This window comes from Penicillium diatomitis, assembly GCF_028827545.1.
Source record: "Penicillium diatomitis strain IBT 30728 chromosome Unknown utg000005l_segment0_segment0, whole genome shotgun sequence".
Lineage (NCBI taxonomy): Eukaryota > Fungi > Ascomycota > Eurotiomycetes > Eurotiales > Aspergillaceae > Penicillium > Penicillium diatomitis.
In genome coordinates this window covers 1,104,753-1,118,996 of record NW_026623177.1, presented here as the reverse complement: position 1 = coordinate 1,118,996, position 14,244 = coordinate 1,104,753, and the positions used below count along the sequence as shown (strand labels likewise).

At 51.4% G+C, this 14,244-nt stretch overlaps 4 protein-coding genes across 4 annotated transcripts; 2 read left to right on the top strand and 2 right to left on the bottom strand.

Annotated features, from left to right (window-relative positions):
- Nucleotides 1-935: 935 nt before the first annotated feature.
- Nucleotides 936-3,425, bottom strand: N7539_005019 (5-methyltetrahydropteroyltriglutamate--homocysteine S-methyltransferase; the record flags this gene model as incomplete). The annotated part of the gene is made up of 3 exons (XM_056934621.1): nucleotides 936-3,043; nucleotides 3,146-3,333; nucleotides 3,415-3,425. The coding sequence occupies 3 exons, from the start codon at nucleotides 3,423-3,425 to the stop codon at nucleotides 936-938; spliced, it is 2,307 nt and encodes a 768-aa protein (XP_056789815.1).
- A 2,959-nt stretch (nucleotides 3,426-6,384) lies between these two features.
- On the top strand, nucleotides 6,385-8,874 carry N7539_005018 (uncharacterized protein; the record flags this gene model as incomplete). The annotated part of the gene is made up of 2 exons (XM_056934620.1): nucleotides 6,385-6,499; nucleotides 6,578-8,874. The coding sequence occupies 2 exons, from the start codon at nucleotides 6,385-6,387 to the stop codon at nucleotides 8,872-8,874; spliced, it is 2,412 nt and encodes an 803-aa protein (XP_056789814.1).
- A 335-nt stretch (nucleotides 8,875-9,209) lies between these two features.
- N7539_005017 (SANT/Myb-like DNA-binding domain-containing protein) lies at nucleotides 9,210-11,099 on the bottom strand (the record flags this gene model as incomplete). The annotated part of the gene is made up of 3 exons (XM_056934619.1): nucleotides 9,210-10,767; nucleotides 10,828-10,945; nucleotides 11,003-11,099. 3 exons carry the CDS (start codon nucleotides 11,097-11,099, stop codon nucleotides 9,210-9,212), a joined length of 1,773 nt encoding a protein of 590 aa, XP_056789813.1.
- Nucleotides 11,100-11,408: 309 nt separating this feature from the next.
- N7539_005016 (p24 family protein) lies at nucleotides 11,409-12,311 on the top strand (the record flags this gene model as incomplete). The annotated part of the gene is made up of 3 exons (XM_056934618.1): nucleotides 11,409-11,568; nucleotides 11,669-12,051; nucleotides 12,162-12,311. 3 exons carry the CDS (start codon nucleotides 11,409-11,411, stop codon nucleotides 12,309-12,311), a joined length of 693 nt encoding a protein of 230 aa, XP_056789812.1.
- Between the last annotated feature and the right edge of the window lie 1,933 nt (nucleotides 12,312-14,244).

Sequence of the window (14,244 nt, the reverse complement as noted above, 5' to 3'; positions counted from 1 at the left end):
AATTTCAAGACCAATGGGGCCGGATCTAAAGATCAACAAATGAAATGCTTTCATCCTCAAGGTAGATAACTTATGTGCAGGTGGTCTGCCATATCCAATATCGACAAGTTGCTTGAGTGCGACGCCGTTACTATGGACGTTTGTAGTCTGTACTGAATAGGGAATGTTCCGTGGCTAAGGTTACACTGTTCAGAAGATTGGCAAGCCATGGACACCAACCAGTGAGGACGCCGGGCAAATAAATGTACCTTCATCGGGCATGCGACATGCAATGACCACCACAGGGTAGTGGTACAGTCAGATTATGATGCTCTATTCGTAGATTCTCGTACATCAATAGCAACATATAAGCGCCTGACACATTTGACTCCGGTACTCAATCAGTCGTCGCTACAAGTACACAGATCAACAAGAGTGTCATAGTATTATCGTCAAGCCGAAAGGCTTAAAGTATATGCACCACACTTGAGAGAGAAAAAGACGTTCATTGACAGCTAATTCTAACTCGAAACAAAAAAAAAAGGTTCCTCGTTCACCATAGTCCAAAGTGACAGCAACTGCTTCACTTGAACGGTAGAACAAAGCCATTGTTGAAATAATTGGCACCCTGAAAATTTTTGGCGGCACCCATGTTGAAATCGTTAGTCATGTTGAAACTCCGTTGAACCCGCTTTTTGATCGGTGCCCTCTAAACCACACACAAAACCCGCTGAAACCCATATGTTGAACTTTTGGTATCATCGTCATAAACTCATCATGAAAAATGCAAGACAAAACCATCAAAAACTTCCAGTGCAGGAGACGGCGCGGTTGAGAAAGCCGTCTCCATCAATTAGCACATTAGAAGGAAGTGAAACTGAAAAAACAAACACGAGAATGATGCAAGAGAGGGAGAAAATAAAAGACCCAAAGATACCTCAGAGACGGTTGAAAGTCTACTGGGAGTACTTCTGGCGGTAGTACTTGGCAGCAGCCACCATGGACTTGAGCTGGCCAATGCACTCATCCTCCTTACGGGTCTTGAGACCGCAGTCGGGGTTGATCCAGAGCTGGTCAGGGCGGAGGAACTGAAGCATCTCCTCAATACGGTCCTTCATCTCCTGCTCGCTGGGGACACGAGGAGAGTGGATGTCAAAGACACCAGGTCCGATCTGAGCACCGAACTTCTCATCAATGAAGACCTTGAGGAGCTTGGCATCAGACTTGCTGTTCTCAATGGACAGAACATCGGTATCCAGAGCAGCAATGGCGTGGAAGAAGTCCTGGAACTCAGAGTAACAGAAGTGGGAGTGGATCTGAGTCTCGTCACGGGCCACGGCAGTGGAGAGCTTGAAGGCGTTGACGGCCCACTTGACGTAAGCATCACGCTCAGAGCCCTTGCGGAGGGGAAGACCCTCACGGAGAGCGGGCTCGTCAACCTGGATGACCTTCACACCGGCAGCCTCAAGGTCAGCAACCTCGTCGCGGAGAGCGAGAGCGAGCTGCTGAGCCTGGACAGACTGGTGGACATCATCACGGGGGAAAGACCACCGCAGACAGGTGATGGGGCCAGTGAGCATACCCTTCATGGGCTTGGAGGTGAGAGAGACAGCGTACTTGGACTCCTTCACGGTCATGGGGGCCGGACGGGAAATGTCACCGACAATGATAGGGGGACGAACACAGCGAGAACCGTAGCTCTGCACCCAGGCCATGGTGGTGAAGGCATAACCGTCAAGACGCTCACCGAAGTACTGGACCATGTCATTACGCTCGGGCTCACCGTGGACGAGAACGTCGAGGTCAAGCTCCTCCTGCAACTTGACAACATCTTGGATCTCCTTCTCGATGAACTTCTCATACTCTTGAGAGGTAATCTCCCCCTTGGTGAACTTGTTACGGGTCACACGGATGTTCTGGGTCTGAGGGAAGGAACCGATGGTGGTGGTGGGGAAGAGAGGAAGCTTGATGAACTTGGTCTGCTCAGCGATGCGAGTAGCGAAGGGAGACTTGCGGTTGTGCATCTCCTCAGTGACGGCACCCTGACGGGCCTTGACCTTGGGGTCGTTGGTGCGGGCAGAAGTGGCACGGGAGTGCATAGACTTCGCGTTGGCCTCCAGCTCAGCGCTGACGGAGGAGGGGCCCTCGGTGACGGCCTTGGCAATGACGGCGACCTCGGTCAACTTCTCGACGGCGAAGCTGAACCAGTCAAGGACCTCGGGGTCGAGCTTCTTCTCGCTCTCGAGGGTGTGGGGGACGTGGAGAAGGGAGCTGGAAGTGGCAACGACGACGCGGTCCTTGCCGAGCTTCTGAATAGCAGCCTCGACCTTCTCAATGGCATTCTTGAAGTTGGTCTTCCAGATGTTACGACCGTCAACAACACCAGCAGACAGGGTTTGCTTGGGGCCAAGAGCACCAGCAACAGCCTCGAGCTGCTCGGGGTTGCGGACCAGGTCCACGTGAATGGCGTGGAGGTTCTGAAGGGAGGAGAGGACATCAATGTTGTGGACGATGTCACCGAAGTAGGTAGCGAGGGTGAGGCGGGGAGCCTTGTCACCGAGGCTGCCGAGGGCCTCGTACGCGGGCTTGAAGGCGGCCTTGGACTTCGAGGCCAGGTCGAAGACGAGGACGGGTTCATCAATCTGAACGTCCTCGGCACCAGCACTCTTGAGCTTGGACAGGAGCTCCACATAGAGGGGCAGCAGGTCGTTCAACTTGTCAATGGGGTCCACGGACTGGCCACGATCAGCCTTACCGAGGGTGAGGAAGGAGACAGGTCCCAGGATGACGGGGCGGGTGATCACACCCTGAGCCTTGGCCTCGAGGAATTCAGTCACGGGCTTGGGCTCGGTAGCGAGTGTGAAGACCTGGTTATCCTGCAGGGTAGGCTTGACGTAGTGATAGTTGGAGTCAAACCACTTCACCATCTCCAAAGCGGGAACATCAACACCCTCCTTCTGGAGACCACGGCCCATGGCGAAGTACTCATCGAGGGGGTGAAGCTTGTGCTTGGAGTAGCGCTCGGGAACAACGCCGAAGAGCTGGATGTGATCGAGAACCTGGTCTGAGAGAACATCAGCATCGTGAGTCTATGGTGCTCGGGCGGGAGACCTTGTCCCACTCCCGTCAAGACAGAAGAGGGAGGATTAGAGGAGGGGCATCTTACCGTAGAAAGCAAAGTCGTTGCTAGGAATGGAGTCAACGCCGGCCTTCTTGATCAGGCCCCAGTGCTCAGCACGGAGGCGCTTGCCCTCCGCGAGAAGGTCATCGCGGGAGAGCTTGCCACCCCAGTAGGCTTCCGTGGCTTTCTTCAGGTCACGGAGACGGCCCATACGAGGGAAACCGAGAACGGCGCTGGAGGAAGCAATCAGCATATGAAGCCCATCGTCTGGAGGTCACTGTGTTGGATGAGGTCTGTGAGGGAGCTGAACATACGATTGAACCATTCTGACGGATATGTGAGGAAGATGAAGGGGGGAAAGTAGGAAGCAGGCGGGGGGTTCTCAGAAAGGGTAGGATGATGCACAAGAAACCCAATTGCCTTTGAGAGAAGAAGAGGATGAAGAAAGAAAGAAGAATCGAGGAGGGGGGAGAAGACGAGTAGAAAAACGAAGGGAGGGGAAACGGGTCTAAACCTCAATGGGATAGAGGGGCAGATATGGCGACTTTGGCCTCTTGGAGTCAATCAACGATGACAGTAAGAATAGTGTGATGAAGGATGTCAATCATTGGCGGTGGAGATGGCTGGGACTGCCCTCCATCCTCCAATTGGCACCGTCAGCATTACCGCTTGGATTGAGTTCTGTAACGGACTCCATCTACCATCATTTTTGATGCACGATAGCGCTGATCATCTTCGTCCTCGCCGACTGGTTGAGAATTGGCTGGAAGTACCGTCCAGATAGCGATATGAAGCATCAGTACCTGTATTCAATTATCTACCCACATATGTAATTGTATCATGTACAGTTTGCATTTTGCAGTACATATGTAAAGACTGTATGTAAGATACAGGTATACCGTCGTGGCCTCGGGGGATGCAATCACGGCCATGTCGTGACCTTTACACATGCAATGAGTCAAACCCATAATCCGGGGACATTCTCGGCGGGGAGTGGTCCTACCGTCCGACAGAGTACTCTTACAGACTTACAGTACTGTCTTAGTAGTGTCGGGGAAGCTTTCCCGAGGAGCACCAAAGTGACCAAACGGCCCAAACGGACCAAACCGCCTTCCCTTACGATACCAGGTACCCGATGTAGCACCTCGATTACTGGATCAGGTAAGATCCCAATATTTACGATAAACTCATACGTCCTTGTGACCAGAGAACCCCTCAGGCCTCAGGACCAAGTTGGCAGGTACAGTTGAGGAAGTACTGGTTACGAGTGCTACACTCCAGTATCACGATTCACTACTACTGATTCAGAGTAGTAGCAGTGAACTGAGAAACTCAGTACTGAACCCTGAACGATGACCCTTTGGAGAGGTTCCGTGGTGGTCTAGAGTCTGCAACCCAATGGTGTCATTCTCAGAACCGGCGCTAACCCCGCTCCAGGCCCCATCCGGTCTCGAAAATACGGTCCTCCCCCCAGTGGCCGCTCCGGGATCGGCCAGCATAATAATAATCACGCCATCTCCAGTTGCATGGCCCGCGATAAGCTCGGATGATCAGGTCGCCCCTGGACAAGTTCGGTGGCATGGCATCGTGGGGCCGAGAGGCTATCAGTGGCGACTGGCGAGGAGAATGACCCGCGAGGGCCCATCAGATCCTCTGGAGCTTGACACTACTGGAGGGTGTTTTCTTCACGGAGCTCCTGGATGTGCAGGAGACAATCTACGGACTTTTTTTGTTCTTTTGGAGAGTCGCTGTGCTCTCTCTGAGGTTTGTTGCATTGTCATGCACTGTATTGAGACCAGTATCATATCAGATCATACGACACGAATACACACTTTACAGGACAAGACGCTTTATCTTCGATATCTGGAGTTCTGGACCTTTCCACACCGCTAGAGAGGAGAGTACTTGGTTGTCTGGGAGTTCAACGTGTCTCTTTGCATTTGGCGGCGACGAGAGAAAAGAGGTTGGACGCGCTAGGCTCCACTACCTAGATTCTTGACCAATGTCACACAGGGAGACCCACCTATTATACCCTGGAAAGCCAATGACTGCGGGTTCAAGTGTGGGTCTTGAACTCAAACTGCAATGCAACTGCACGTGAATCGACTACTGTTGCTCTTCTCTTGGGATCTACTCCTATCGGTAGAGTCAGTACTACTGAATCAGTAGGACTGGATCAGTAGGACTTCCATGAGGTACTACGAGTCAAAAGTGACTCAGGTACTATGCCCGCAAGACTTGCGAGGAAAGGCCTTTTGTTGCTGCACAAGATCCATCAAGCGAGGACAAAAAAAATCAATAATGTTGCTGTTGCAGATGATCTATCAGACACTCAAGACCCGACGCAATTAATGAGCATTGGAGACTGAATGGACTCCGTGGCAAATGTGCTAGTAGTGGTGGTCAACAATCCACACTCAACAGAGCTTCGCGGCCTTCGTCGTAACATAATCGAGTGGAGGCCTGTTGGACAATAGATTCAATACACCAGACCTGGCTCGAAGTCAATGCACAAGTCCTTCATGGTCCTCACAGTGGACGATCAGGATACAATTGTTCCACAAATGAATATGCCGGTGCTTTTAATTCTTGAGCCCTCCAGGTATCAAGAGACCGTGGCGACCTGATTGACGGACTCGCACTGTGTGAGGTGAGTGTGGCGCCCACATTGATCGTACTGATGCTAGACCCTTCAGCAGCCAGCTGCACTTGGCACGTGAGCTGTGCAGTCACGGAATCTCTCACTTCGACGACGGTTGCACTCCGTTGATATCCCGCCAGACCCAAGGCAATCTGATAAGATCTCTCTCTTCCTTCAACAGTCCTCCAAGATTCACAGTTGAGTCCCATCGTTACATTCCCCTTCAAAACCCCCACCATCCTCTCATATTATATCAGCAATATGAATGTTAGTGAACATTGTCATTGAGGGGACTATCCCAAGCATCTACTACCGAGTCCCGCAGTCACGATGGTTGAACAACCTTTGCCTCGAAACTAGAAGACCGAAACCTCTGATAAATGTTGCATTCCTTGAATTCAAGGACATGATTCATGTGGGCTGAGATCCCGTCGTAGCTTATCAAGTGATGAATCGCAATCGTCCTTGCCTGATGGCCACAGAGCTGAGGACATTGATCCGATGTGTGACGAGGAAGGAGCACCAAGCAACCTGGGCCGGGCCTCTCTGTCCCTTACCCCATCTTCCATCTAACCTTGATTACCATCGATCATCGTTACATGCTTTCTCTTGATAGATATCATCCTCAGTCAACGTCTGAATTATGTTCCTTCATTGTCCTCCCTGGCGAAAGCCTCGGCCTGAATCCCCCTCAGAGGTCGCTCGATCCTATCAAGAGAGCCCAACCCGTGTGCCTCAGACGCTGGAGCAAGGCCAGGGTAAGTGCTTCGAATCAATCTGTTCATACAATGGACCCCTTGCATCCCGGTAACAGACCCTCTTCTCACACATCACAGACATTCCTCACGAGCTGGAACATCCAGACTCTCACGCCAAGTTACACACAGGAAGCCTCTCCCGCATTATTCGACGTCGGCTTTCACGCGACTCCAGGGGATCCAGTGCCTGTCACGACAAGGGAAAAATCCCTTTCTCTTTTGCGCGCAAGTCTCCCAAGCCCACCCCCAAGCACTCGACGGAACTGGCAGCCTTGGCCGGCTACGGAAGCAGTCTTGTGAGCGAAAGTCGTTACGATAGTGATGCACAAGGTGTGGCAACACCGCAGCAAGAGTCTGCCCCATCGCCCTCATCGCCTCCTTCTAGGGTGAGACTCAGCGATGTGATCGAGAGGTCGCAAGAGCAACCTGACTCGGGGCAATGGGGTGTTGAAGTAGGCCAAAAGACTACTGAACCCCAGCAGTCGATCTGTGGGATGCGCTTTTTACAGACTCCCTCGCCCAGCCTGAACAGCCTCCAGTACTCCGACCTCAGGGAAAGTTGCCCGGAAGGTTGTCGCCCCTTAAGTCATGATCCCAATCATGTCGACGATCCTGCAAAGTCTGCGACAAGCACACACATGGCCGAGCAACCGGTGAGCGAATTTGAAGGCATTCCGCATCCCGATGCCTCGGCGACACTAGCTACAGCCGCAGAGGGATGGATCATGACCGCTTATCAAAGTCAGAATTGCGAATCAGAGTACGGTCGTGGCACAAGTCATGAAGATAGTCCCACACCTTCATTGTTGAGTACACCTACGAAGCTAACTGTGCCAAAACGGCGACAGCGAACGGATTCAGGTAGTGGGCTGGGTGATCACCGGTCTGTACATCTGGGTGATATGGGAATCTCCAGGCAACTTGCCTCTTCGCCCAATTCCTCTGTCGGAGACTCGCACCGGCCCTCGTCAGCCGAGCCAACCTCGCTCAAGCGACAGCAGGTCAGGATGTCAGCGAATATCCCGTCAAACCCTGTTCCAATGTCTCGCAGCCCAACAACTCACGTCAACTCAGACCTTGGATCCGAAGCTCCCTATCTCGAAATTCCAACAGGATTGTCATCCTGCCCGCAGGACTCGGCACCATTGATAGGGGACATGCTTGAAACGCCACCATCTCCGACAAGCTCCGTCGACGAACACGTTGGTACCATCCAGAGAAGCAAATACGACCCCACGGCTGAAGATATTCGTGAATACGAGAATGCCATGGCCGCAGCCAAGGGGTCCATTACAAGCAGATTCCAAGAGCATTGTGATAGTGAGGCCTCGCCTGAGCCCAAGGTGCTGACGCAGCCTTGCGAACCACTAGCTGAGGCTCCGCGCAAAGTGAGCATCGGATGGATGTCTGGTGGCCGGCGAATCGGTTATGGATATGCCCCAGTACCTAGCCCCGATGATGATCTCGTCAAACACGACAATGGCACATTGAACGGTAGCCAGTCCACTTTATCGTTGGCACGAGACCTAGTATTGCCAATTCCCTCACTGAGCACAGCCGTCCGGGATGATCAAGCTGGCAACGATTGGAACAAGGAATGCGACCCATACTTCACTGCACACTCGACCGTCTTCAAAGGGTCAGGTCTGACAGGCTCACTCACGCAACTTGAAAAGATTCAGCCAGCCACCTTGCCAAGAACAAAGAGGCCATTCAAACCCGATGCAGAAACTCTTCAGCACAACGGCTCCTTAGAAGGTCCGGCAAAGGTTGGTTCACGAGGACTTTGCACAGATTGCAGTCCACCAGCGCTCGCCCTAGGCGTTGGTTCTGACCCACATGTCAAGGGCGTGACCAAAACTCAACTTGACGCGTTAAGAGATCACCTTGCTAGTCTACGCACGTCGAACAATATGACGCCTCGTCCTGCACAAACCGCGGCAAGTCCAGAAACAGCCACCGTCAAGCTGCCACAACTCAAGAACTCACGTAGTGTCTCCGGGAGCAGCTACAAAGATGTGGACATTGATCCCGATTATCCGGGGATCGAGTGTCAGGCCGTGGCTCGTCGGCTTCGAGCAAATAGTGTACGGGACTCACCGATATCCCGAAGACTATCAAAATTTCGGGTGAGCAAAGGATACTCAAGTCCTTCTCCAAAAAAAGCTTCGCGGTCTTCACTTATCTTGGACCAAGCTCGTGCATCAGGTTGTCTGGAGCGGGGTGATTCTGTCAGGAGTTCTGGCGTAGATGCAGAAGCATTAGCCAGCATGTATCAAGAGTGCATCAATATGCCGGGATCCTTTGAGGGTAGTCGATGGGCAAGTCGGACCAGCCGGCTATTGCTCCATCGTGATATCAATCCTGATCGGTGAAGGACTAATCGAGGCAAGCCATCTTCGGTCTCTCATTCACGAGGATTTCGCACCGAGAAAGTCGAGCATTCATGTATTCATAACGAGATGCGCTTATTCATGTATCTATAACGAGATGCGCTTATTAATGTGTGATTATTGTTAAAGGAAGAGAGAAAAAGCGAGGCTTTAAAAGTGGGCCAAATCTTCACTGTAATTTCCATTGTCCGGTTGTCATTAATCATACAGAGGTATCCCTAAATTGCCTTCCATAGCGCCAGATACTAATACAGGATGTGTCAAAAACAATCAGTAATCTAATAAGGTCACAGCAGAGACGACAGAGATACTGGAGATCATCGTCGCTGCCGTTTGAAGCTCTTATCACTCGCATTGCTTAGAACACTGGCTGAGCGCTTGTGATTACCGTCCTCCTTGGCAGGCTGTTCCTCTGGAACCGCAGCTGATGCGTCGGCCGAAGCCTCCCTAGTCTTTTCTTGGGCACTCTCGCCATCCGTAGGAAGAGCCGTCGATGAGGCCGCGGCCGGAGCATCCGCGGCAGTTGAAGAGAGCATGCTGTTCCCAGCTTCATCCGCCTCTTTCTTCACTTCACGATGCTCGGGATCCTTGTCGGTGGACTCAGGCGCCTCCTTACGCTCGCGCTCTGCCTTGGCCGCTTCCAGAACGCGGATTTCGCTTTCGACTTTCTCGGCGACCTTGCGGGCGTCGAGCAGGAGATTGACAGACTGAATAAGTTTCTCAAAGTCCTTGCATACGCGCTCAGTGGGCATGAACAAGCGCACGGGAATCTCGAGCTCGGCCAATGCGCTGGCCAGCTTTTGCGTTTGCACGTTCGACTTGGCCTGGGTGAGCTTCTGGGCTCGGTCGCTGCGGAATTGGACGCCGCCTGTGAGTCGTTCGTGGTGTTGAACGCCGTAGCGAGTTTCCTCGGCTGGAGTGAGAGTTCGAAGCGAGGGCTGTGGCTGAGGTGCGGCCGAACCTTTCTTGGTGGTCTCTTTGGGTGCGGCGGTTGTGCTGGGCGTTTCGGCCCGGCCGGGGGCGGTGGTTTGGGTGGGTGTTTGTCCGGCAGGACTAGGGGCCACGGCCTCGGGACCAAGAATCGAGCGCCGCTTCTTGCTCTTGTCGGCTTGAAGGAGGGTCTGGAGCAGCTGGTGAAGACCCTGGCTGGTCTGGTACATTGTGGTGTTGCCGACACTGATGGGGACTTCGAGGCGGGAGTAGAGCTCGCGGCGTTCCGTGATGAAATTCTGCTCGTTGCTTGTGATGCGCTTGAGCTCTTCGAGAAGCATCGCCTCTTCTCGGACCTCATCGGCGGTGCGATTCAGTTGTAAAGCGGCCAGGTCTTTGCGATCACGCTCTCGGTCCGGATCGTACTTTAACATTTGTTCATGCAGGGCGAATTCCGCTTCTGACATCTCGGACGGAGGGTGCTCAATTGCTAGCATTGTCGCGGCAACGTAGTAATATCGGGCTTTCATCTGCTCCATCGTTCGATATTGTTTGGCCGGTACGATCGCGTTGGCTTCCGGTTCTGAGTCAAGATGCCTCTGGTAGTCGTATCGGTCTGCAATGATCACCCAACGCACGTCGTATTCAGCAACAAGATCCATCAGATAATCCGTTTCTTCTCGAGTCCAGTCATCGCTTTTGAGGTGGCGGTTGTATTCTTCGTCCGTGTATCGTCTTGGAACCCGAGCTTTGACGTTATATTTAGCGAATCGGTATTCTTTCTCTTGTGTTGATGTTCCTTCTGGTTTCTCTCCGTCCGCTGTCGTATCAACGTCCATCTGGGTGGCATCTGGTGCAGGGGGCCGAGTCGATTCATGTTCTCTCTGCCAGTGGTTCAACACCAGGCCGTCCGATCTCGCGTTGTTCGTGAAGGGTGTCATACACCTAGAATCAATCCAGTCAACTTGAGATTCTCAGGACTCTCAGGAGCATTGACGAACGAACCATTTCCTAACTCTCAACTTGTTCATGAACTTGGGGCGCCCCTTGTACTTGTTCTCATTGATCGCGATCGGTGGCGCCCGCTCCCCAAGCAGCGCGTACAGCTCACGCGTGATTCCCTCTGTAAATGTGATTAGTGAAGCTGCCATGCGAAGTGTTTCCAGGAACCCCCACAAACCTGGTCGCTTCTCGACAACTTTCTGTTTCTTCGACGGTCTGGACTGGCCCTCAGCGGGCAAATCTAGCATATCACGAACATCCGCGGCGGCAGCCATGATGGCTCAACAATGGCCTACGCAGCCCTGAAAGATGATGGAATATCGAGTGAAAGTCCACAGATATCTTGACAATGAAGAAGTGGGAGACAACAAAAGTCAAGTCATTTAAATGGCTTGACCCTTTGATAACGACGACGGCCGGCAGATCAAAATCGCGCTCGGTCATCGAGAGGGAGATATTTTGACCAAAGCGGAAGGCGGTACGAAACACCAATGGTGCCAGATGGTCAACACTCCGCCGTTGCTGTTGACAGCTTGACTTGGTAGCAGCAGCTTTCCTATTCAATTGCTCACACTCCTCTCGCTATGACTTTGCAGGCATTTTCGCCGTCATGGCTCGGTGCCGCTCTGGCGCTCCTGTCTATCTTCTCTTTACTTGTCCCTGCTAATGCCCTGTATTTCTACGTGGATGGCCGACAAACGAAGTGCTTCTTCGAGGATCTCCCGAAAGACACACTGGTAGCTGGTATGTACTGCAAATCCACATGACATTTTGGAATCGCATCACTAGGCTCGGTGTATGAATTAGAAGACTGACCAATGCGGCTCCATTTCTCATAATGCAGGCAAGTTCTCCGCTGAGGTGATCAACCCCAACACCAACACATATACTACCGATCACAACCTGCGCATTCAAATCACCGTGGACGAGACCTTCGACAATGACCACCGGGTTGTAAACAAGCGGGAGAACCACGCTGGTCGCTTCACCTTCTCCGCTGCTGATGCCGGCCAACACCGTATCTGTTTCACTGCCGAGACCGATCTTACCACTTCGGGTTGGATGTCCAGCGGCCAGGGCGCTGTTCGTTTCACCTTGGACATGGCCATTGGTGAGACAAGCAAGATTGAGACCGAGGACAAGGACAAGATGAAGGATATTGTTCAGCGTGTTCGTGATCTGAACAGCCGTCTACATGATATCCGTCGCGAGCAGGTCTATCAACGAGTACGTTTCTCTTCCCCGCGCTCATCGTTGTTGCTTGATGATATGCTAGGGTTGCCAGGACTTCAAGATATAGTTCATACGTGGCTAATTTTTGAATTTTGATATCACAGGAGCGTGAGGCCGAGTTCCGTGATCAATCCGAGACCACCAACTCCCGTGTCGTTCGCTGGGCCTTGATTCAAGTCGCGGTTTTGTCTGCGGCTTGTGCTTGGCAATTGTCCCATCTGCGCTCATTCTTCATCAAGCAGAAATTGACCTAGTCCGAAAGTTGTGGTCCTTGGTCTGCTTGGTAGACGAGTGTTTATTTATGCATTCAATGGGTTTTTGCATCTTGTCTGGGTTTCTTTGCGCTGCCCCCGTCTGTTTTATGCGTATTCGAGACAGGAACCATGCGACATCATGACTCTTTCGGCCTTCATCTCCATTAAAAAGGGCCGCAAACCAGCGATGTGTATCTCATGTGATGTCGAGAAAGCACGCCCAGTTTGCTGATTCAAAGACTATGAGATTAAAAAGAGGAGAGCAATAGCACTTGAGAACTGCATCTATATAGCGATGTTGATTTTGATAATGGATGTAATGAATTTCTCTTCCCCCATTAAGACCCATTTCGAAGGCACAACCATCTGCCTAGTATGGCCAGTCTTGGAGGACTTGAGCTTGAGTCTTGACAAGACTGCTCAGCTCAGGGATCTTAGTGTTTTGGTATCTGTTCGTCTCTGAGAAAAGTCCTGCCGAGGATAAAGATAGACCAGAATAGTTGCTCACTTGCTACTCATGATCGCCAGTTGAGAAACTCATGCGTCGTATGTCGTCATTTCTATCACTCCCCTTCTGATTAGCATCTTAATGGGTCAACTGTTAGAGCAGTACAGACTACAGACTGATACAAAGATCAGTACAGAGTACAGACCTCTGGTATTAGGTACAGGACCACAGTCTTCCACCTCCAATCGCACAGCCTGCCTACCTATACCTAGCTTAGCTGCCCGCGGTGATGCTTATAAGTTACTAACTCACCTGAATTTCACGACCTATACCTCCAGCGCTTGTCTGAGACCGTCTACTGATAAAATGTGCCCTAGCATGACTCCAAGTCGTTTTCAACTTGCAAACTGCAAAGTTTGCTGAAATTGTGTGAGCAGGGGAATCAAATGGTGTCGAGAAAGTCTCAATCAGTAAGGTATCCATTGGTGCCACGCATGCGTTGCAGAAGGATTGGGAGTTATGAATATACCGGATGAACCTCACTCATTTTACTTTAATGCCCGATAATGTATGATTTCTCCATGGGAATCGGAGGTAAGGTATGTGTTTGATTGCTAATGGATATATGCAAAGCTCCCGTCTTCTACCCTATAGAGAGAGGACTAGAATCAAGCGACACGGTCCAACTTTGAGCCGAACATAGATTAGATGTTGAATGAATATAGTTTTCTGAGAGCGAGGGTTTGTTTCCTTCGGAATCGATTTGAAATAGTGTGTTGGTCGGGTATACCGTATCTTTCAAACGTTGATAGTCAAGTTTCCCGTAGCTTGAATATAACTTGGGAGAAGACACTGAATACATGCAAAACCTGTGTATGTCTTATGAAGTAATCTTGAAGTTGAATGTGAAGAAACTCTTATGAATGAGATTGTATGCCTTGTGAATACCCAACCCGCTCATACCATCGTGATACTCTTCGAAGATGGCCTTGATCATTGTCCGTGGAATACATACTTGCATGGATTTGAGACTTGGACCGATGTACACGAGTATATCACCTTCTTCCTTGAATTGATCAGAAGATTGGTGTGTGTTCTTCAAGATTCATCTCATGACAAGGTCAATTTGGTATCTTCTACATAAGCGCTCGACGTATTCTGGATCAATGGAAGGTGAGTGGTGTGTAAAGTATACATCGACCACTTCGAGGACATGGGCGTCTCCTTGCGAGCCTGTGGTAGGTAAGCGTGATAGGGCATCCACCACCGTATTGAATTTGCCTGGTCGGGGTCGACTCTCAAGATCGCACTGGCTGGAGCAAGGTATTGCGATGCGCGGACCAGCTTTTTATTTGCTCTGTCCGCGGATGAGGATCCGAGATGAGTGTGCCCGGCGATTTACTTGGGTGATGCTTGATCTGTGTAGATCACTATATTCCGCGAGTTCTAGACCAGACGAGGTATCTTGCGTACTGTAAGGTCAAC